Below are 22405 nucleotides of genomic sequence, written 5' to 3'. Positions count from 1 at the left end.
GACGTCAGCAGCCTGCACTGCTGGATGGATGCCTGAGCTTCTCTTGCAGGTCTGTACAACTGTAGTGTGTATCCATGCGCCACCCAGTGGTTGCCGGCGGTACTGCTTCTGATGTATTAATCTTTATCACAGTTCTGTACAACTGTGTGTATCCATGCGCCACCCAATGGTTGCTGGTGGTACTGCTTTGGATGTATAAAAAAAAGAGACCAGTGATATGTCTATAATGTTAAAGACCATATAACTCCTATGAAAAAAGCAGAATCAAAGTTTGATTCTGCTTTTTTCATAGGAGTTATATGGTCTTTAACATTATAGACATATCACTGGTCTGTTTTTTATATATTCATATTTTCAGATAAATCACAGGTTTATTTATTTATTTATTTGGGGGGGGGGGGGGGGGGGGGGGGTTCTGGCATTCACTTTTTGAGAATCGTGATCTTTAGTCTAAGCAAAAGAATTGCGATTCTCATTTTGACCAGAATCGTGCAGCTCTAGTTGGGAGCTTGATATTTCATATAGAGCAGGGATATGCAATTAGCAGACCTCCAGCTGTTGCAGAACTACAATTCCCATGAGGTTTTTGAGAATCGTGATCTTTAGTCTAAGCAAAAGAATCGTGATTCTCATTTTCACCAGAATCGTGCAGCTCTAGTTGGGAGCTTGATATTTCATATAGAGCAGGGATATGCAATTAGCGGACCTCCAGGTGTTGCAGAACTACAATTCCCATGAGGCATAGCAAGACTCTGACAACCACAAGCATGACACTCAGAGGCAGAGGCATGATGGGACTTGTAGTTTTGCAACAGCTGGAGGTCCGCTTATTGCATATCCCTGATATAGAGTAACAAAGGGAGGGGAAGAGAAATAGAGACAGAAAAAGGGACTAGGTGCCTATAGAACCAGATGCAATAATAAATGTAGATTAATGATATACATGTATAAGTATTTGTGTACTTAATAGAAATAACATGCTGGGCTAATTTCTTCTTTTTTTTTGTTATTTGTAAATTGAATTTGAATGTATTTTTGATTTTTAAGACTTGTAATTGAAAAAAAAAAATGTTGTTAATAAACAGATGAATTGAAAAAGAAAAAAAAAAAGCTGACCTCCGCTTCCCCCATCCCCAACTAATCAGTGAGTTAGTTTGGGAAAAAAATGCCCTAAATACTCACCTAATCTTGTAGTCATGATGCTCCAAATCTTGAGTCATCTTTCTTTCTCCTTGCAGAGGAGGAGAGGTCCTTCTTTGGGTGTCCATGCCATTCCCTGGTGACATGTACAGTTCCTATTGGTTACCCAGTAGCAGAGAAATTACGTCAGGAAGTGGTGACCAGTTGATAGGCATAGATTGGATCTTGGTCAAATATTTTGGAAGCAGCACCGGTGAGACATATAGATGGTGGACTGGGGTGAATATTATAATGACTTATTATGGTGTCCATTTTTGAAAGAGAAAAAAGCCATGATTGTAACGCATATTGCATTTTTGACACATCTTCAGTGTGTTTTTGGAATTCCTGACTCCCAGCATGCATCTGTAAAACCTGGACGTGTGACGCAAAAAATGCCCCAAAACTGCACCACGGTGTGTTTTTTATGCATTTTCCATTTATTTCAATGGGGAGGTGTATTTTTGGTGCACTTTTTGACCATGCACCAAAAAATACAGCATGAAAGACTTTTAAAAATGTACTCCTTGCATTGGTTTGAAGAGTTCCAAAGGATTTAAAGAGATACCGTATATATTCAAGTATAAGCCATTTTTTCAGCCCTTTTCTTAAGGCTAAAAAAAATCCCCCTCGGCTTATACTGGAGTATACTGCATCACGGACGTCCTCTTGTCCGAGGATGAAAAGACGTCCATGATTAGCGAAACACTGAACACAGTGTCTGCTAGGAAACTGAGTCAGAGGATGAGAGACCGTTCGTGATAGGCTGTGTCTGCAGAGAAACGCCTATTACGGAAGGGACCAGGAGGAGACAGCGACTTTTAAACAATGAATGGAACGCCCGCAGCCTGTCAATAATTTCAGGAACACTGACGCTGCAATGGGCACAGTGAGGATGGACACAGTGAGGTTGGCACAGTGAGGTTGCAATGGGCACAGTGAGGTTGGGCACAGTGAGGTTGCAATGGGCACAGCGAGGATGGACACAGTGAGGTTGGCACAGTGAAGTTGCAATGGGCACAGTGAGGCATGCAAATGAGCATTGTTGACCCTCTTTTGCGCTTACAGTAGCTGCTGCATTCTCACCCTAGGCTTATACTCGAGTCAATACGTTTTCCCATTTTTTTGTGGTAAAATTGGGTACCTCGGCTTATACTCGGGTCGGCTTATACTTGAGTATATACGGTACATTTTCCATGCATTTTTGTTCTGCTTTTTAAATACCAAAAGCACATTAAAAACTGATTGGTGTTAAAGGGCACTAAGGGATGGTCATACAGGCATCACAAAGTTCTAATGACAGCCACAGGGTTTGAGACAATGGATTGCCTCGCACTGCACTGATAAAAAGTACTGCATGTACAGCACCTCAACACAGTGGTGTAAACCGGGCATATAAGAGACAATACATTTTGCAGTGTGGTGGAATAGCCGCCCAATGCAGCCCCACCACATCTGATGTGAATCTAGCCCAAGTGTTAGGTCTTATGTTTAGGTACCCATTTCACACTTTGGGGAATGTTGCCATTTCAATATGATTTTAGCACTGAAAGCTGAACACTAAAAAACTGATGACTGTGGGCCTTCTATAAATACAAGAAAAAAACTGAATTATGATTCTTAAAAAAAAAAAAAAAAAAAAAATCACTTACCTGAGTTTTGTTTCTTCATTTTGATTGTTGATCTCTTAAATTTTGTTGTTATGTCATGATATACTAAAAAAAAATTTCATAGGAAATTGTTGTTAACCTTATTACCACCATACGAAGCATACTAAAAGGAAACGTTTTGGATATAATGCACTAGTAATTACTTCAGCAAGAAATACAAAAAACATGATATTCTAAACTAAAATTTCACATGCCATTGTAAACTTTAAGACTCAATATATTTATGATATCTACAGACATAAAATGCCACTTACCTGGTTTTGCTGTTTTTTTGGGTCACAATCTAATTTTTAAGTGTACCTGCAGACATATTTGCCTTACACAACTTTTGAATGAATTCCCTTAATTTACATAGATTTCCTCTCATTTCCTGTTTAGCAATGGGGCAGAAAGTGAAGAGAAATCTCTGCAATGGGACAGGGATGGTAAAAAAATAAAAAGGACAGGGGCTATAACCCTCCCCTACACTATCTAAAATGAAGTGTGCTTAAAGTAGAACTAAAGGCAAAAAAATTCTGATAATTTTATAGAGAGGACTAAAAAGATATAACCATGCCAATGGTGCAGCAGAAAACATAGCACAGTGAGGAAGGTTTGTGTCCCAGGATGATAGGACAGTCAAAATTAAAAGCAGCAACACCCCACCGTTGCAGAATTCCGGCTGCCTGCATGCCGGAAGTAGTGCGGCCACTTTATGGGGGCGCTAGACTAATTCGCCTCTCAGCCCAGTCCGCCCCATAAGACTGGCGCTACACTAACAGTGCAGCGCAAGCCGGCGGAGACTCTTTTCGTGCTGCCCTAGGTGGTCTGGGCCTTGTTGGCCTAGGCCAGGATACAGCATTGACACAGGGTAAGAATATCAGATGAACGATTGTCTGCTTTTTTTTTCTGCATGCTAGTCTCATATCGAAAACCAATAAGTTACTAAAGTTATGAAAATTATTGTACGACAGAATACAACTTTGGAATTGATGTAATGTATTGTATTCTTTAATTTCCAAGCATACGCTTGGCGACACAATTTTTTTCGTAGAAATGCTTTACTAATTAAACGAAAATCATTAGTTCTTGTATATTCCGAGAAAATTTTTCGTGCCTGTCCCTTTGGATATTATTGCATGAACAGTTGTGATCGGCTCTCGAAAGCTGTGTACTAATGATCAGATTATTGGACGATTGCTCCAAAAGCGGTATATTTTGTTCGATTTTCTTATCGTGTGTAGTAGGCATAAGTCTGACTGCCCTTTATGGTCAACTCCAGCTATAAACTACCCCCCAAAAAAAGAAAACCATAAACCTAAAGCCCCATTTTTCCTATTTTGAAGAAAGTATCTATTTTGAAATAAAATCTGTTGACTACAATGAGCACTAGGGAAACCTTTCCAGTGCTGCAATATTTACAAAACCGTTGCATTGAAAGTCATTGTTTCCTATTGAATGTATAACAATTAGGATCAATCATCTAATAACTTTTACCTCGTCTAATGTATAAAAAGGGAAAAAGTCTTATTTTTAGAATAGCTTACCAGAAACATATGCCTAAAAGTATAAGTGCACTCTAGGATTATAGACTCTCCCCTCACCCCCTCTATAAATTGCTGTAAGCTCAGAAAAATAACCCAAAAAGTTTGCATATTCTCCAAAAGAGCACTAATCCTTGAGGGCCTCTTCACACTTTGTGTGCATTATCTGGCCCATTTTCATGCAGAAAAGGAGGTGAATATATTTTGAATAGACTAGCAGCACATTTTTATGCAGTGGCAACATTTTTGGCAACCAACCAAAATGTGAGTTGTAGTTGGCTTTACTATAGCTGCTTTTGCAACTGTGTGGGTACACCATTCTAAATGAATAGCACCACAAAGCAATGCACATGTGTTGTTGTAATGCTTGTTCCGACAAATGAATAGGTGTGAACCCTGACTAATTATAATTGTTGATGCATTAAAAATTAGATGAACAAAGTATATTGCCAAGGTAGAACAAAATAAGCAGTAATCATTGCTACTAGTGATTTTACTTCCTTCTTTTTACAAAACTGCTACAATTTAGGTAACATTTAGAGGTTTGCATATAGTCACATTCAGACAGCTGTTGTAAAAAAGGTGTAGCGCTCAAACTATGAAAAAAGTTCATAGTTCATGGTTTTGTCCCTTTGGATGAAACGCGTTGATCAGTATGCGATTCCAGGTCGCAAGCAGTTTTATGTGAGAGTTTCTTTATACTTTTTGATTTGTTTTATGTGGCTTTTATCTATAAATTAAGACTTATTATACTATGAGATTCCCCCTGGGCATCCTCAGCTGGATTTTGGCCACTACTGCCTGCAGGATAAATCTACTGGAATAACTCCAGAGGGATCTTCATATATGTACAAGACTTTCATGCTGCTGTAATGGCAGCCATTTAGTCCGGTAAGTTTGCATTTTACTTGATGGTGGTGGTTTATTTGTTTTGGATACTACTGTACATCTTGCACACTGGAATGGTGGTCTAAGTTGCAGATTGCTTTCATATTCATTTGGATTATTCTTTGATTTTGGATGAATTTTGGACTATTTTCTGTATTTCTTTGTCAACGCAGCTTAATGGATTACATTTTTTTTCACAGTTTAGGCGCTACACCTTTTTGACAATATACTACATAAGTTGGATATACTGATTATGTGCTAGCTGCCTCAGATATACGCAACATATTTCTGACCCATAGCGCAGCATTCTTTATTTTCATTACATTCAGACAGTTGCAGAACAATGAAGAGTGCTTTGGAGCGGGACAGACAACTACTTTGCTACATACTTTGCTATATAGCTACAGTGTTGCTACATACATTCTGCTGAATACAATAAATAATGAAGACCATTTTGTGAGTGTAACAAGAAGCAAAGCTACCTACTTATTTACTTGCAGTAAAGGACATCTCCTGCCAATATCAATAGCTGTGCTACAATCAAGTGTCAGTGACTGGGAATGAATGACAGGGAAGGTGTTCGCTTTGGTAAAAGCGGTTACTTGCTACAAATTGGACTGACAAGTTTCTCCAAGTCCCTGTCCGTGATACACATGGAATGACACCATTTTAAACGATGCAGGACTGTAATGCAAATATTTTAGCTCTAAATAACATATCTATTGTAAAGGTTAGTGCTGTTAGGTGGCACATATTAGATGGCACATCTATCCCCCTCAGTGGGTGTTATCAATGGCTAAACACTACAGCAAATATTCTGTAAAAGAATATACAGGATAGAACAGGACCCAGGGGAAGAAATAGATTAATACAGAATGTGGCCCTAAGCAAGGCAGACAAGCTGGGTGCTAAAATTACCACGAGAATGTGCTCACCTGCTTTTCTAGTTTTTATTCAGCACCTTCCTCTCCCAACCGGTGCAGAGAAAGTTTTCTACTATTCACTTCTTTTGCAGAGCTCTGCATTTGATCATAATGCTACAAATTACAGTAGAAGCCACTGTTACATGTGTGCTCCTACTCTAATAGAGGTCTGCATCTAGCCTGTAAAAAATTTAAGGGGTGCTGGCTTGGGGAGCAAATGCCACCACATGCCAGCACAGTCTGCCCCTGAAAATATACATTTGTTTATTTATAGCAATGAGTAAGCAAAAGGAACGGGAACATTTAGGCCACTTTCACACTGAAGCGGCGGGTCCGTTAACGATAAAGTGCCGCTGTTATAGCGCTGCTAGCGGGGCACTTATAACCCTCCAGAAGGAGGTAAAAGCGCCCGCTTAGCACCACTTTCAAATCGATTTTAAGGCTCTTTAAAATCGGCGCCCATTCATTTAGATGGAGGAGCAGTAAGGATGAGCTCCGGCGTGTTCGCACAGCCCACGTGCAGAGCCTGCCAGGAAGTCGGCACTGCGCTAATCACAGGCAGTGAGACATTGTGCGGCTGCAGAGATCGGGAAATGTCTCACTGCCAGTGATTAGCGAAGCGCAATTGCCAACGTCCTGGCAGGCTCTGCACGTGGGCTGTGCAAACACGCCGGAGCTCATCCTTAAAGAGCAGTGTATACACCGTTCACACACCGCCCCAAAGATGCTACTTGCAGGACTTTTTTTCCTGTACTGCAAGCGCATGGCCCCAGTGTGAAAGCACTCTGGCTTTCACACTGGGGCTGCAGAAGAGGCAATTTACAGGCGCTATTGTTAGCAAAAAAAAAAAAAACTGTAAAGTGCCTCAGTGTGAAAGTGGCCCAACATAAAACACCACACAAACACACATTCTTTCAAAACTTACTGGTATGATTGTTGTATCGTTCTATGTAATGCAAATAATGGACAGCTCTGTTCTTTGCCTGTGTGAAAAAAGTATCAAAAGTTTGAGATTAAAATATACATACATTTGAAGCCGAGAAGTTAGTAAGCATATACTATTGCCAACCAATGACGTTGAAGTGAAAATCTGCAGAGGCAGCGACAAGCAGTGAAAAATAACAGCAGTATGATAATTGCAATCAACATGTGGATTTGGTTTTGTGGATAAGGAGGTATAAACAGAAATTGGCTACTTCTGATTGCTTGACAAGGATTAGTACACATTTAAGTTCTTTAGCTTACTGAAAAAAAATCCACATCATCAAACTCTGGTAAAGTGGTCCTTCAACTATGGCCCATTGCTCTTTGATTGCTGGCCCGTGAGAAATCACTGCATGGAGGGTCTGCTCAGTGTAGGCTAAAGTCTGTGTGCAGAGTGGCAGTGGGTGCTGGGACTCAAACCACTGAGCACAAGTTCTGGGGGAGAGCATACCAATAATATAGTTCTATACCCCCCATTGACACCAACAATGGGCCACTATTCCTCTTCCCACTGACACCAATGATGAGACACTATTCTTTCTCCTACCGACACCAACAATAGGGAACTAACTATTCCTCCACCCACTGACTTCAACAATCAGGAACTAATTCAAGACCCTCTGTCTTACCCACAAGTGCACACAAGGAAACGTTCCACAATACTTGTGCGAGAAAATAAAGTATTACACCCCCAATAGCATTCTCAGATTAACCAACTAAAACCTCCTCCACCGCCCCAAGTCCCGCTACGAATCGAAGGGAGAACGAAGATTTGCAGTCCAAGGACCACGGCTATGGAACGCTCTCCCCACAAACATCCGCATGGAAGAAAACCATCGGGCCTTCAGGAAAAAAAACTTAAGACTCATCTCTTTTGAAGGATAAGGACGACACCGGATGGAAATAAAGCGCCTTGAGGCGATTCAGTTTGCATTTGTAGCGCTATACAAGCTATTCACTCACTCACTCGAAGACAGACTAAATGCAGCAGTTAAAAAGTATGGGATTTATTGAGGCACAGAAAAATTGTCAACTCACATTTATGTGGATGAAAACGGTAGGTAGATGTAGGTGGATGTAGGTAGATAACACGGCTAGAATCAAAAGTATCCCCGGGATGGAGAAATCTGTATCCCGCGAGGAGATGGTAGAATGGCCTGGACCAAATGTAAGTGGTCGGCCGCGGTGCAACCAACATGGAATGCAAATGGCGCAGATACTGGAACTGACATCAGCTTCACTCTTAGGCCCCGTACACACGGTCGGTTTGGTCCGATGAGAATGAACCGAAGTTCATTTTCATCGGACCAAACCGACCGTGTGTATAGGCTATCGGTCTGGTTTCCTTCGGTCCAAAATTTCTAAACATGCTTCAAAACCGAACCGATGGACCGCTGCCCGATCGGACCAAACCGATGGTTAGTACAGAAAAAGCATCGGTTCAAAACCCGCGCATGCTCAGAATCAAGTCGACGCATGCTTGGAAGCATTGAACTTCGTTTTTTTCAGCACGTCGTGTGTTTTACGTCACCGCGTTCTGACCCGCTCGGATTTTGAACTGATGGTGTGTACACACATAAGACCATCAGGCCACTTCTGCGGTGAACCGATGAAAATGGTCCCTCGGACCATTCTCATCGGTTCGGTCCGACCGTGTGTACAAGGCCTTAAGGGTGCTGCCTCGGGTGCTCATTTTTTTTTTTTAGCCAAATGTCAATTGCTTCCACGTGGACTTTTATGCACTCTAATGAACTTTTATGGACTTTGGCTTATTAGTCCTCCAGCGCCAGGTTCTATTGTGTTTTTAAGATTTAGGAACTATAACTTCTCCAACTGACACCAGTGATGGGAAAATATTCCTCTGCTCAATGACTTCAACAATGGGATACGACTCCTCCACTAACATTACCAATGAGGCACTATTCTGTCTCCAGCTGGGGCATTTTGTTTACTCTTAATGATGCTGTGGCATTCCTCCTACCACTGCCTCCGGGGGATTCTTCCTTCCACTAACCATGGGGCATTCTTCCTTCCACTGCTATCAGGGCATGCTTCCTACCACTGACCCCAGGGCTTTTCTTTATAAAATAATAATAATAAAAAAAACACTTTTATTTTGGTCATATAAAGCAACCTTAATGCAATATATACCGTACTAAAATATATTAAGGTAAGCATCACAAATAAATCTTGTTTACAAGGAATGACAACAGTCTTACTTTTCTTAGTGCTATCATTCTGTCGGTGGCTTTTCCAATTGCAAATCCTGCAAAGAGAAGGAAAACACTGCATTACATATCTAAACAACAGCCCCTTTGTAACCTCCTGCTTGCATATTTCCAAGGTTTATTTTTTTTCTTGTAGAATGGGGTTTTGGGTAGGTAAATTGTAATAGTCAGATTTAGAGCTGTTTAAAGGACTGGTATTTAGTTGTAGGCAGGGTGAATTTGATTTAAATTAATTCATTGAATGGGTTTACCAAAATTTTCAATATTGCAGAATATACAGCCTCATGCTACAGCCTCTAAGCTCCATTCCATGCTGAATAAACAAATTATTAATGTATCCTAAATAGAAAACTATATTTAGATTATTACTCCAAAAGCATTTTATTAAAATAAATTGAATTATAATAATAATAATAAAAAAAAGATTTATATAAAAAAACATTGATTTATATCCACCCTGGTTGTAGGTAACTGATCTGGGGATGAAACCAACCTCATAGGCTTTCTCAAATTCTCATCTATTTGGGCTTGACAAACAAGCAAGAATCTGCTGCCCTAAACACTCCAGCTTCCAACCAGTTCCTATCCTCCACAAAGTTCAAAGTTTCCATAAATTAATCCACCCATAATCCATAGTTCCTCCCTGGTCTCGACAACCTTCTTGCTTTTTCCTGGTGGACCTCACAGTCTATACCAAACCACTCATCTCTAAAGGCTTAGCTTTCGGAAGTTCAAAGACAAATAGCACATACCCAATATGGAAAACTTTAGCTACCTTTAACCACTTAAGCCCCGGACCAATATGCTGCTAAATGCCCAAAGGCGTTTTTACAATTCGGCACTGCGTCGCTTTAACAGACAATTGCGCGCTCGTGCGACGTGGCTCCCAAACAAAATTGGCGTCCTTTTTTCCCCACAAATAGAGCTTTCTTTTGGTGGTATTTGATCACCTCTGCGTTTTTTTTTTTTTGCGCTATAAACAAAAATAGAGCAACAATTTTGAAAAAAATGCAATATTTTTTACTTTTTGTTATAATAAATATCCCCCAAAAACATATATAAATTTTTTTTCCCCTCAGTTTAGGCCGATACGCATTCTTCTACCTATTTTTGGTAAAAAAAAATCGCAATAAGCGTTTATCGATTGGTTTGTGCAAAATTTATATTGTTTACAAAATAGGGGATATTTTTAGTGCATTTTTATTAATTTTTTTTTTTTTACTACTAATGGCGGCGATCAGCGATTTTTTTTGTGACTGCGACATTATGGCGGACACTTCGGACAATTTTGACACATTTTTGGGGCCATTGTCATTTTCACAGCAAAAAATGCATTTAAATTGCATTCTTTATTGTGAAAATGACAGTTGCAGTTTGGGAGTTAACCACAGGGGGCGCTGAACGTGTTAGGCTTCACCTAGTGTGTGTTTACAACAGTAGGGGGGTGTGGCTGTAGGTCTGATGTAATCGATTGTGTCCCCCCTATAAAGGGGATGACACGATCGATGCGCCGCCACAGTGAAGCACGGGGAAGCCGTGTTTACATACGGCTCTAACCGTTCTTCAGCTCCGGGGAGCTATCGCGACGGAGCGGCTATAAACGAATAGCCGCGCCGTCGTCCCGGATCGCTCCCCGAGGGAATCTGCCCGCCGCGGGGGGGGGGGGGGGGTCTCGATCGGACCCCCCAACCGCTAGAAGGCAAGGACGTATATATACTCCCATCTGCCTGTCCGTGCCATTTTGCGGACGTAAATAGTCGTGCGGCGGGCGTTAAGTGGTTAATTGAAACACTGGATAACCCAACTCAATAAACCCAACTTCCACCACTTTCCTCCTTTAAGAGTACCATTGTACAACCTCCCATAGGTTGTGGAATCGGGTCTTCAATTTATCAGATATTCACTGCAATTAAGTTTGTAACCCTGCAAGCCTACTGCAGAAATAGGAAATAGATTTGGCCACACCAAAGACCCAAGAGGAGTAGGAAATAATGTGGACTGCTATCTCTAAATGTTCAACGTGCGAACTCTCTTAAATCAGCTTGCAAAGTTTTAATGCTTTAGTACTAAGTGCCTATGAGAATTGCCCTTGCAATCCCCTCCTACACCAAAACATGCTTTTGAGGCTGTCGCAATAATGGCTCTACACACAAATAACTTGCCCCTAGCCCAAGGTTTATAGTCTCAATCATTGTCTATGACTAAGACATAAAAAAAATTGTTCCCATATATTTTTATTGCTGCTAAACAAGCAGACGGACTGAACAGCATAAAGATAAACAAACATCTACCAGTATTCCAGGGATACTCACACAAAGTTCATATGCTCATCTACAAATGGAAATAGGATTCTAAACCAAGTTAAAGTGTCTAAGGGCAGAAGGTTTTTTTCTTTTCTTCTTCATGGACATGACAGATTGCTGTTCCCGATCACTGAGAACAGAAGATCTCTGACATGTCTCCTGTCAGAACGGGGATTCACCTTGTTTACAAAGGCAGATCCCCATTCTGCCTCTGTGTACAACAATCATGGGCGGCCCAGCAGGAATCAAGTCTGCTGGACCCGTGGATGCACTCCCGCAATCTCACATGTACAGACCAACGTACGGATATGTCGGTTCGTGCAGGAGAGGCGGTCGACCTGCCACAGTATATGTGCTGCAGCTGGTTGGCAAGCAGTTAAAAAACAAATTCCCCCTACTTTTGGTCCTGTAGTCACTACGACGGAACAATTATCTGCATTGAAAAAGTTCCTCTATTTCTGTTCTGGTGACAATTGTGTATTTCATTCACTGTTAGGCCCCTTTTACACGAGCGGACCAATTGGGTTCGCCTGTCAGTTTTTAAGGCGTACCTGATCGGACCCCACCATTGTCTTCTATAAAGTGGCGGGTATAAATGGACACGTGTCCATTTACACCTGTCAATGTCCAATCCGATCTGATAAAAACAGGGGATCCATTCCACATCTGTCAAACGGATCGGAGAGAAGTCGGGTGTAAATGGACAGGCAGCCCATTTACATTTAACCCCCCTAGAGGAAAGCTGGCTGTGTCTGTGTCCGCACAGCATAAACAGAGCAGACTCCCCGCTGATCAGGGGCACTCCTGGCAGAGTCCACCGCTTAGTCCCAGTGAATGGTCATTAGTAAAAATTAGAGTAAGGCTGGCTATACGTTATACACTTTTCTTTTAGATTTACCAAAAACGTAATATGAGGTCAAACCTAAAACACTTTTAAAATTAATGTAAATGCTTGTTTGTTTTTTAAAATAACAAACATGTTATACTTACCTCCTCTGTGCAGTTGGTTTTGCACAGAACAGCCTGGATCCTCCTCTTCTAGGGTCCCTCTTTTCTGCTCCTAGCCCCTCCCTCTTTTGAGTGCCCCTCAGCCAGCAGCTTGCTATAGGGGGCACCCAAGCCCAGTCAGCTCAGTGTATCCATTCAAAAAAGGAGCCCCGACCTGGTCCATTGCCTTCTCTCCCGTGATTGGCTGACTGACTTTGATTGACAGCCTCGGGAGCCAATGGCGCCCCTGCTCTGTCTCAGCCAATCAGGAAGAGTGTACTGGATGGCTGAGGGAATCGTGGACATCGCTGGAGAGAGAAGGGGCTCAGGTAACTTATTTAACTTTTAAAATCAGAACAACGTCAGTTTATTCATGGCTTAGTCTGAGCTTGGCAAGATTTTTTTTTATCTGTAACCTTCAAAAAAGGTGAGATATGACTCAAGATTTTCAAAAGTATTAATTCAGTAATTTACTGGCCTAATGCAATTTAGATGCTAACTATAATCCTAACAAAACTTCAGTTTAGAGTGAATATTTCAAGGTGTGCAATTACTCGGCAGTGTCATTCCTGTAGGGGATGTACAGACACACATTACCTTATCATCTCTCCATTAACTTGTCAGCACATGTGACATTCAGACATCAACTCCACAGACATTTTCTGTTATGGGGACACCGTGGTTGTAATGTAGGCTACCCTACATATTATGGTGACCTTCTACAGGGGACATTCCAAGTACACAAGCTGAAGCTCTGACACAATTATTCTAGCCTTGGCCATTGCAAACGTACAAAGAAGCACATCAGTTGAAAGTGAAAAAAAGCTGTTTATGTAATATTCTTTCCAACAGAAGATGTGCCATTAAACATACCGTACTCATTATTTTCAGCATTTTGCAAAAAAATAATGACAAACTGTATTACTTTTTTATATTACTTCTCCTTCAACAAACATTCACGTTTCAAGGATGCATTAAACAAAGTATATAAAAGCTGACATTCTTTCATTTTAGGAATCAATAACCTTGAAATAAATAGGAAAGTAGATTTAAATCAGGAAAATATATGCAAAAAAAAAAAAAAATGTATGTACTTCCTTTATATTGATGCCAATGATTTTTTTTTTTTTTTTCTGGGGCAATACATTTCACATACATTACATATATGACTGGTTATGCAAAATAAAATCTTGACAGATTAAAAACAAAATCCACGTACAAGAAAGCGTAGTATAATAAAGGGTAGAAAGCACACTTGTGTAGATTGTAGAGCTTGAAGCAAGGATCAGTCCAGTAATCCCTCGGTCCATATATCATATTCCAATATATTCAGGCGTTTTTTGGTACCATAGACTTCAATAGGAACACCTGTAAACGTGCGATACATGTGTTTTTGCACACGTATTCTTCTCTTACTACATAAATGTTAATTTCCCTTGCCCAGGCCAAGAAACAAACACCTGAAACTTAAAGTGGTTGTAAACCTCTGATATGAAATCTGAACAAAGCTTATCCTTCTATAGTGTGTCTAATTTCAGACCACTAATGCCCTGTACACACGATCAGAGTTTCCATCGGAATAAACTCAGATGGGTTTTTCCAACGGAATTCGTTCAAGCTGTCTGGCATACACACGGACACACCAAATTCTGACCTTCAAAAAAATGCGATGATGTACAACACGACGACGATCCTAGAAAAATTAGGTTTAATGCTTCCAGGCATGTGTCGAATTGTTTCCGAGCATACCTGTTTTTTTCTCCGTCCGAGTTCCACACAGACAAACGGAATTTCCGTAAAAAAAAAAAAGAGAACACAGGAGATAAAAGCAGCTGGAAAATTGGTTTCGGAGAGGTAACTCAGAGACTGATAAGCAGAGAGCTTGTCTATTCACAGCACAGTTCTGCTAGTTTCTCCATTCCTCTGCCTATGTGGCGAGGGGATATGTGTCTTTCCTCCAATCAGCTCACACACAGTGTATGCCAAGACTCCACACCCACTGCTGAAACAGGAAGACATTTTTCTAACATGAGCTGAACTTTCTAAAGAATATAGAAAGCTGAAGACTGCAGATTTACATAAAAAAAAAGTATGTAGGGAGATATGTTTCATCTCTGTGTATCATCTGAGGTAGTTTACTTTACTGGGTATAGGCGAGGGGGTTTACATTCACTTTACGCCTATAGTCAAGTCAAGGGCAGGAAGGAATTAAACACGCAGTGATTCAGAGGCAGACACAAAATTACATAGCAATTTCTGCCTCATGTGCGAGTGTGGCCCCATACATTTTTACATTTTACTACCAAGGGATAAGCCTTTAAAAACAAGTACACTTGAAGGCCCACGTTATTTTTTTTCAAAAATGCTGCAAAGCTCATAAGCTTTCCAAATACAATTATGTTTATTGAGTGTCAAAATAAGCTCTGACAACAAACATAACACACGTATTCATTCCAAAAATCACTCAAGACAAGTTTGAGATTAAGTACTGGTTGGTGGTCCATGTGTGCAGGGAGGGCATAAAAATCACACATTCATTGATGGCAGAAAATTGAATGATTTCAAGGGGAATATTTATACATGGGGCATATATCGAAGATGAATGAATGTCCTGCCTGAAGTCCCATTTTATGGAGCCAGAAAATGTTCTTTAAAAACTTAAATTTAGCGAAAATGAAGATACAGAAAAATCAGCACAAGGGACAGAATGTACAGTTTATATGATATTTCCCTTGTGTTGACTGTTTCAGGAAAAGCCTTTCTCCATCCCGGTGTTCTCTCCCCCACCCAGAACTTCAGGTGTGGTGGGTTTTAATACAGCTTAACCACTTGAAGACAAGGCTTTTTTCTGGCACTTTTTGTATACATTACTTAGAACCCCCAAACTTTATATATATTTTTTAAAGCAGAGGCCCTAGAGCAGTGGTGATGAACCTGTAGCATGTGTGCTACAGCTGGCACGCTGAGCCCTCTATGTGGGCATGCAGCGCGCTGCCAGGATAGGGGAGGGAATACCCCAGTCAGGCAGTCAGTTGCATTTGCGGTGCGGCTGCAGAGGATCTGGCTCACCTTCCTATCAATGCGATCAGGCAGTGGGGTGGCAGATGTGAGTAATGCCCTCCCTGCATGCACTGAGGGCAGCTCAGTGGAAAAGGCATGGAGTGTCTGCTGTAAGCAGCACCGTAATGTCTCTGGATACAAAGGAAAAGAAGAATAACTCCTCCCTTCCTGGACTTTGAGAGCCAATAGGAGAGCGGCTTTCTGTACAGGGACTCGAGCGCTGTAGCATGGCAATGTGGAGGACTTTAGCTGTACATACATAGGTAGGACAGTGCTATGGGGGAAAGGGGGGCACAGAGGACACTGCTGTGTATGTGGGGGGGGGGGGTGGCGAGGACACTGCTTTGGGAAGGGCCTTTACATCACCCACCCTGATCCCCATATTTTGAGCACAATGCATCCATCCCCGATTCCTGTATTCTGAGCACAATGCATCCACCTCTGATCCCTGTATTCTGAGCACAATGCATTCCTAATCCCTGTATTCTGAGCACAATGCATCCATCTCTGATCCCTGTATTCTGAGCACAATGCATTCCTAATCCCTGTATTCTGAGCACAATGCATCCATCTCTGATCCCTGTATTCTGAGCACAATGCATTCCTAATCCCTGTATTCTGAGCACAATGCAACCATCTCTGATCCCTGTTTTCTGAGCACAATGCAACCATCTCTGATCCCTGTTTTCTGAGCACAATGCATCCATCTCTGATCCCTGTATTCTGAGCACAATGCATCCATCTCTGATCCCTGTATTCTGAGCACAATGCATCCATCTCTGATCCCTGTATTCTGAGCACAATGCATCCATCCCTGATCCCTGTATTCTGAGCACAATGCATCCAACTCTGATCTCTGTATTCTGAGCACAATGCATTTCTAATCCCTGGATAATGAGCACAATGCATTTCTAATCCCTGGATAATGAGCACAATGCATCTCTGATCCCTGTATTCTGAGCACAATTCATCTCTGATCCCTGTATTCTGAGCACAATTCATCTCTGATCCCTGTATTCTGAGCACAATGCATCTCTGATCCCTGTATTCTGAGCACAAACGCATCCCTGATCCCTGTATTCTGAGCACAATTCATCTCTGATCCCTGTATTCTGAGCACAATTCATCTCTGATCCCTGTATTCTGAGCACAATGCATCTCTGATCCCTGTATTCTGAGCACAAACGCATCCCTGATCCCTGTATTCTGAGCACAAACGCATCCCTGATCCCAGCATTCTGAGCACAACACACTCCTTTGAATTCTGGACAGAACTGTACGTTTTTGGTCCCGTAGGGCTTATTCAGAGGGATGATCAGTCCCATCCTCTGTACAGAGCCGCTGGTAGGTTTAATTCCATGTTGGCACTTTGAAATAAATATGTTGGTTTTGTGTCGCTGTTTGGGCACTCAGGCTCAAAAAGGTTCACGATCACTGCCCAAGAGAAATAAATTGGTTGGTTTTGCAATTTTTTATGTCACACAATATTTGCGCAATATGTGGGGGAAAACAATAAACTTTTAAAAATTCTAATGCAAAACAAACATGACCCTATTTTTTTGTAAAATATAAAAGATGTCATGCCAAGTAAATAAATATCTAAGCTGTCACGCTTTAAAATTGCGCACGCCCACACAGTGGCAATACTTTATATCTACAGAGGAGGTCTAGTGCTAGAATTACTGCCCATGATCTGACATTCGCGGAAATACCCCACGTGTGGAATGAACGCTGTTTGCGTGCAGGACTGGCGCATGCATTCACCTTTGTGCACTAGTACAAGGGCTCTTTAAAAAAAAATTATATATATTATATATATATATATATATATTTTTTTTTTTTTTTTTTCCCTTTACACCGTTGCTTTAATTTTATTTAATTTTTTAATCACTTGTATTGCTTTCCTTGTAAACATCCTTGTGACAGCAATGACAGGTACTCTTTATGGAGGGATATGAGGTCATTAAGAACCCAAATCCCTCCTAGGCACTTCAAAGCAAAGTGTCAAGATCAGCTTTTTTAAATAATTTTGATTTTCAAAAAATGCTGACGATGACAGCCAGGTAAACCGGAAGTGATGTCATGTTATCGCTTCCGGGTTACCATAGCGGAGACCCCATCAAAGCCTTTGTATGCGTCTCCGGCCAGCTGGCGGACGTGCCGGTTGGTAGCTCAGGTCTCCTGGGACGGGAGAGCCCAAGATAGCCTCGGGAGGCGGTGGGAGGTCCCCTCCTGCTGCTTGTAATAGCAACCCAGTGGCTAGTTAGCCACTCTAGCTGTTATTACAAGACAGTGGACCGTCTGCTCTAAAAAACAGCGCCAGGAAGATGCCTGCAACCACATGACATACCAGGTATGTGATTTGTTGGCAAATGGTTAAAGACTATGTAAACTCAACTTTTCATATTCCTGATATGTGCTTGCCTTTACCATGTTCTTGTATAAAAAAAGTTTCCTGTTCTCTTTGTCTTGCTTCCTTTGTGTAAAAACCCTGGTAGTTTCTGCTAGTCCCCTTGCTTTCCTATTAAACATTGACCGCACCAAGCAGGAGAGCACACAAAGGTCAGTTCTCTAGCTGCGCTGGGAACTCAGTGTGCTCTCCTCCAATGATCAGATTTGTCCTGACCCCCCCCCCCCCCACAGTCATTGAGGGGGGAGATCAGTTTTCTGCTGTTTCTCCCTCCCCAGCGTATGCAGCTGAATACAGAAGGTATGGGATCACTTATACAAAAAAAAAAAAAGGACCAGTGGGATCGCGCGACTTGCGCATGCGCAGTAGGGAACCAGGAAGTGAAGTCGCAAGGCTTCACTTCCTGATTCCCTTACCGAAGATGGAGGTGCCTCCACCCGAGAGCCGAGGGGACAGATCATCTTCGAGTGCCGACATTGCGGGCGCCCAGAACAGGTAAGTGTCCATATTTTAAAAGTCAACAGCTGCAGTATTTGTAGCTGCTGACTTTTTTGGCGGAACTCCGCTTTAAGCTCTCATGAAAAGAGAATGACAATGCTCACCTATTCCTGCCAGATACACTAGTAGAAACCATACTACAGCTGCTATGAATGACACAGGATCTCTGAATGGAGGGGGTGGAACCATCATTCCCCATCCACCATTCAGAGATCCTGTGTAATTCATAAAAGCGGTAGTATGTTTTCTACAAATGGTGGATTTGGCAGAGATGGGCATAGACAAGATCTCTTGATGAGAGCTCCTGACAGCTTTTAGCTGTATTAACCTCCGCCGTCATGATTTTATGGGTTCAGGGAAAGAAGAATCGACACAAGGGGCACATCATACTAACTAAGTTATGTCCCTTGTGCTTACATTTCTGTCATTTTAGCTAAACTTAGGTTTTAGGTGACATCAGCACCAAAAAAAAAAAAAAATTGGTGCATGCTTTTTTTTTCCACATGAATTTGCTACCAGGCTTCTTAGATCAGTCCAGTTCTGATACAATAATCATCTATTACTACACACATAGCACAGTTTAGAGCCAATTCACGCATGACTACTCACCTGCTGCTCCATTGCCATTGCCAACCACCACTAAGGCACTCGTAGATCTCTTCCTTCCATCTTTGGCTGTCATGTTGAATACACCTTTCAGCTAGAGTACAGGAAAAAAATATGCATTAATTTCAGTCATTCATACAGGTTATATAAAAATGCATAGGAAATTATATATATTTCTGCTTAAATTCTCTGTCATTTTTATTGCAATCTGGAAATACTACTACCCAGAAGAATCATTAAATCCTGGTTCATAAAAGGAAATGCATTGCAACTTTATAGGACATGCATGTCCCATACAAATACTGCTGGTGATGACACTGGCCTGAAGCTTGTACCCGACAGCTTGTCACTGCTTGGTACTAATTCAGTAGGCAGTATCCAGGGGCATGGATCATACACCAGTATTCCCAGAACTACAATACCGCTCCCTTTATTGTGTATTCACAGGGTACTGACAATGAGGCTGCTGTAGTAAAGATTTGCAGTAAAATAGCATTCTGTTGAATTCAGAGATGTGAAATCCATGCCACATTGTGAATGTCTCTTAATTTTTTGGAGCGGGCTACTACATTTTCGGAACGATTTTATCCAGACTGGCTTTAAACCATGGATGTCCAACCTGCGGCACTCCAGCTGTTGTGGAACTACAAGTCCCATCAGCCTTTGCCTTTGGGAGTCATGCGTGCAATTCCTCATGGGTAATGTAGTTCAACAACAGCAGGAGGGCTGCAGGGTAGACACCTATGCTTTAAATCAGTGGTCTCCAAACTGCGGCCTGTGGGCCAGATGTGGCCCTTTGCGTGCCTTTTCCAGCCCTCTGGGCCTATTCCTTCTACTGACACCACTGATGAGGCACCATTTCAGATGTGGCCCTTTGCTTGCCTTTATCCGGCCCTTGGGTCTATTCTTTCTACTGACATCACTGACTAAGCACGATGCCTCCCCACTGACACCCAACGATGGAGCTCTATTCCTCCCCACTGAAACCCAATAATGGGGCACTATTCCTCCCACTGACACCCAAAAATTTGGCACTATTCCTCCCCAGTGACACCAGATGGAGCACCACTATTCCTTCCACCTACACCAACGATGGAGCACTACTCCTCCCACTGACACCAGTGATGGGGCACTATTTCTCCCCACGGACACCAATGAGGCACCATTCCTCCTACTGACACCAACGATGAGGCACCATTCCTCCCACTGACACCAACAATTGGGCACAATTCCTCCCACTGACACCAACAATGGGGCACCATTCCTCCCACAGACACCAACGATGGGGCACCATTCCTTCACCTACTGACCACAGGTGCCATGTAATGTTATTACCCCCTATGACCACCAAGACTGAGATATTGTTTAATCCCCAAGACACTTGGACAGTTTCAACTCTCATACTCCAGCACCCCTAAAGTCTGAAAGACAGTAATCTGGCCCTTTGTTAAGAAGGTTTGGAGACCCCCGCTTTAAATCATCACTGCCATTTGTACTACTTGACTGAACAAACGTAAAGATCTACCGATCGCTCACATTTTTGCCATTTTCATTATTCTTCCAGCAGGTGGCAGTATTATAACATACTTCCAAAAGACACATTGAACACAGTTTGAAATGACTTGTAAAGAAATATGACCCATCATCTTACAACAACACTATTGCAGCAAGTCTCTTTAGTGCTATAAAACGGTTCCTACTTTTCTTTTCTGCTCTTTTCTTTGCTGTGCTGTAATTGCGGCACAGTTCTCTAAACACATACTTGGGAAGACCTGCTAAGAACAACATGTATTTTTGATGTCGTTAATGTTAGCTTGTTGTAACTAAAGTGCCTGTTTGATTGTGTCCGCTGACAGCCAATGAAACGGTAAAAAGGTCAGTACAAACTGCACTCCCCTGATTTGGCGGTGACCTTTCCTCACCAAACATTAAGAGCCTGACAACATTCCGTACAGGTTGACATCTGCAGCAATGGAATATGATGAATCAAGGATGCTACAGTGATTAATGTCATAAGTGGTATAAGATTAAAACACAAATAAATATCTAGACGTCTATAAACACATTTTATACATGATAAATGTGTATTGATAATGGAAAACTTCCTTCTAGAATTACTTAGCAGCTAAACTGTTTCAGCCCGTTATTAAACAAGGATCCAGCACTGTCCTCACCTGGGCAGGTTCTTCACGGGTCTTTCGGGTCCTCGGCATGTTTACTAGGGGAAACCAGTTGTGACTCTTCAAGGCTTCACAGCTGGTTTCCCACCACCCTGTGCTTTGTGAATGGTCCCGCAGCCTTCTGGGACCCGTGATGTGTCCCTTCCGGTCAGATCTCACAGTGTCAAAGGGTTGGCCCTCCAGCTGTTGCGAAACTACAAGTCCCATGAAGCATTGTAAGGCTGAAAGTTACATGCATGACTCCCTCAGGGAGAGGCATGATGGGACTTGTAGTTCTGCAACAGATGGAGGGCCACTAGTTTGACACTCCTAAATTATCCAATTGGAAGTGGGAATGGGTAGCATGTACCTGCTCCCCTTAAAAAAACTAAATGTATCCAAAAGTGATAGGGGAAGAGATGGGAAAGTGAAACTACCCCTTTTGGGGGTAAAGCGGTCAACCAGATTAATGCTACTACCTTGGTTAGCCTGATTCTTTGGTAGGCGCACCTCTTGGACTCTGACTTTGGGGGCTAATACAAGATCTAAATTAACCTTACTTCCCAACCAACCATTCCCCTTATTAAACAAGAGTTCCCTTATCATTTCCTGAGGTGTTCTGTTTTATTAGGGGGCCAGTTGGTGGACAAGACTTTGCTTGAGAGAGGGTGCTTAGGTCCAAAATTATGAAAGTCTGGTATGAAATAGAGACCAGGAAATGAGGAAGCTATTTTGGAAAAGAAATGTAATAGCAAGGCACCTTGTGTTTGCAACTCTCAGGCAGGACTTCTTTTGAAAGTTTACAATGACAGATGTGTCCACTTTAAAGTAGAATTCCAGAAACGACCCCCCCCCCCCCCCGCCTTCAAAATTTATGCTGACCAACCTATGTCAGAAAGATGTATATACTTACCTATTTTCAGCCTGCTCGGTTCTGCGTACGTGATCTGGCCCCCCTTTGTCAGTGAGCTGCTGCTGCATGGGAGA

The 22405-nt window shown here is 42.0% G+C and overlaps 1 protein-coding gene across 1 annotated transcript in view; it reads right to left on the bottom strand.

Annotated features, from left to right (window-relative positions):
• Positions 1-22405, bottom strand: part of MRPS5 (mitochondrial ribosomal protein S5) — a 164865-nt gene that overhangs the window by 22541 nt on the left and 119919 nt on the right. Inside the window, exons 6-9 of the mRNA XM_040351106.1 lie at positions 19263-19353; positions 9387-9433; positions 7109-7166; positions 2832-2894 (exon numbers count right to left, since the gene is read on the bottom strand). Coding sequence (XP_040207040.1) covers positions 2832-2894; positions 7109-7166; positions 9387-9433; positions 19263-19353 — 259 coding nt within the window. The remainder of the gene's footprint in view (positions 1-2831; positions 2895-7108; positions 7167-9386; positions 9434-19262; positions 19354-22405) is intronic.

The sequence above is a fragment of the Rana temporaria genome, chromosome 4, assembly GCF_905171775.1.
Source record: "Rana temporaria chromosome 4, aRanTem1.1, whole genome shotgun sequence".
Lineage (NCBI taxonomy): Eukaryota > Metazoa > Chordata > Amphibia > Anura > Ranidae > Rana > Rana temporaria.
Note: the sequence above shows the minus strand (reverse complement) of the source record. Positions and strands in the feature narration are given on the sequence as shown.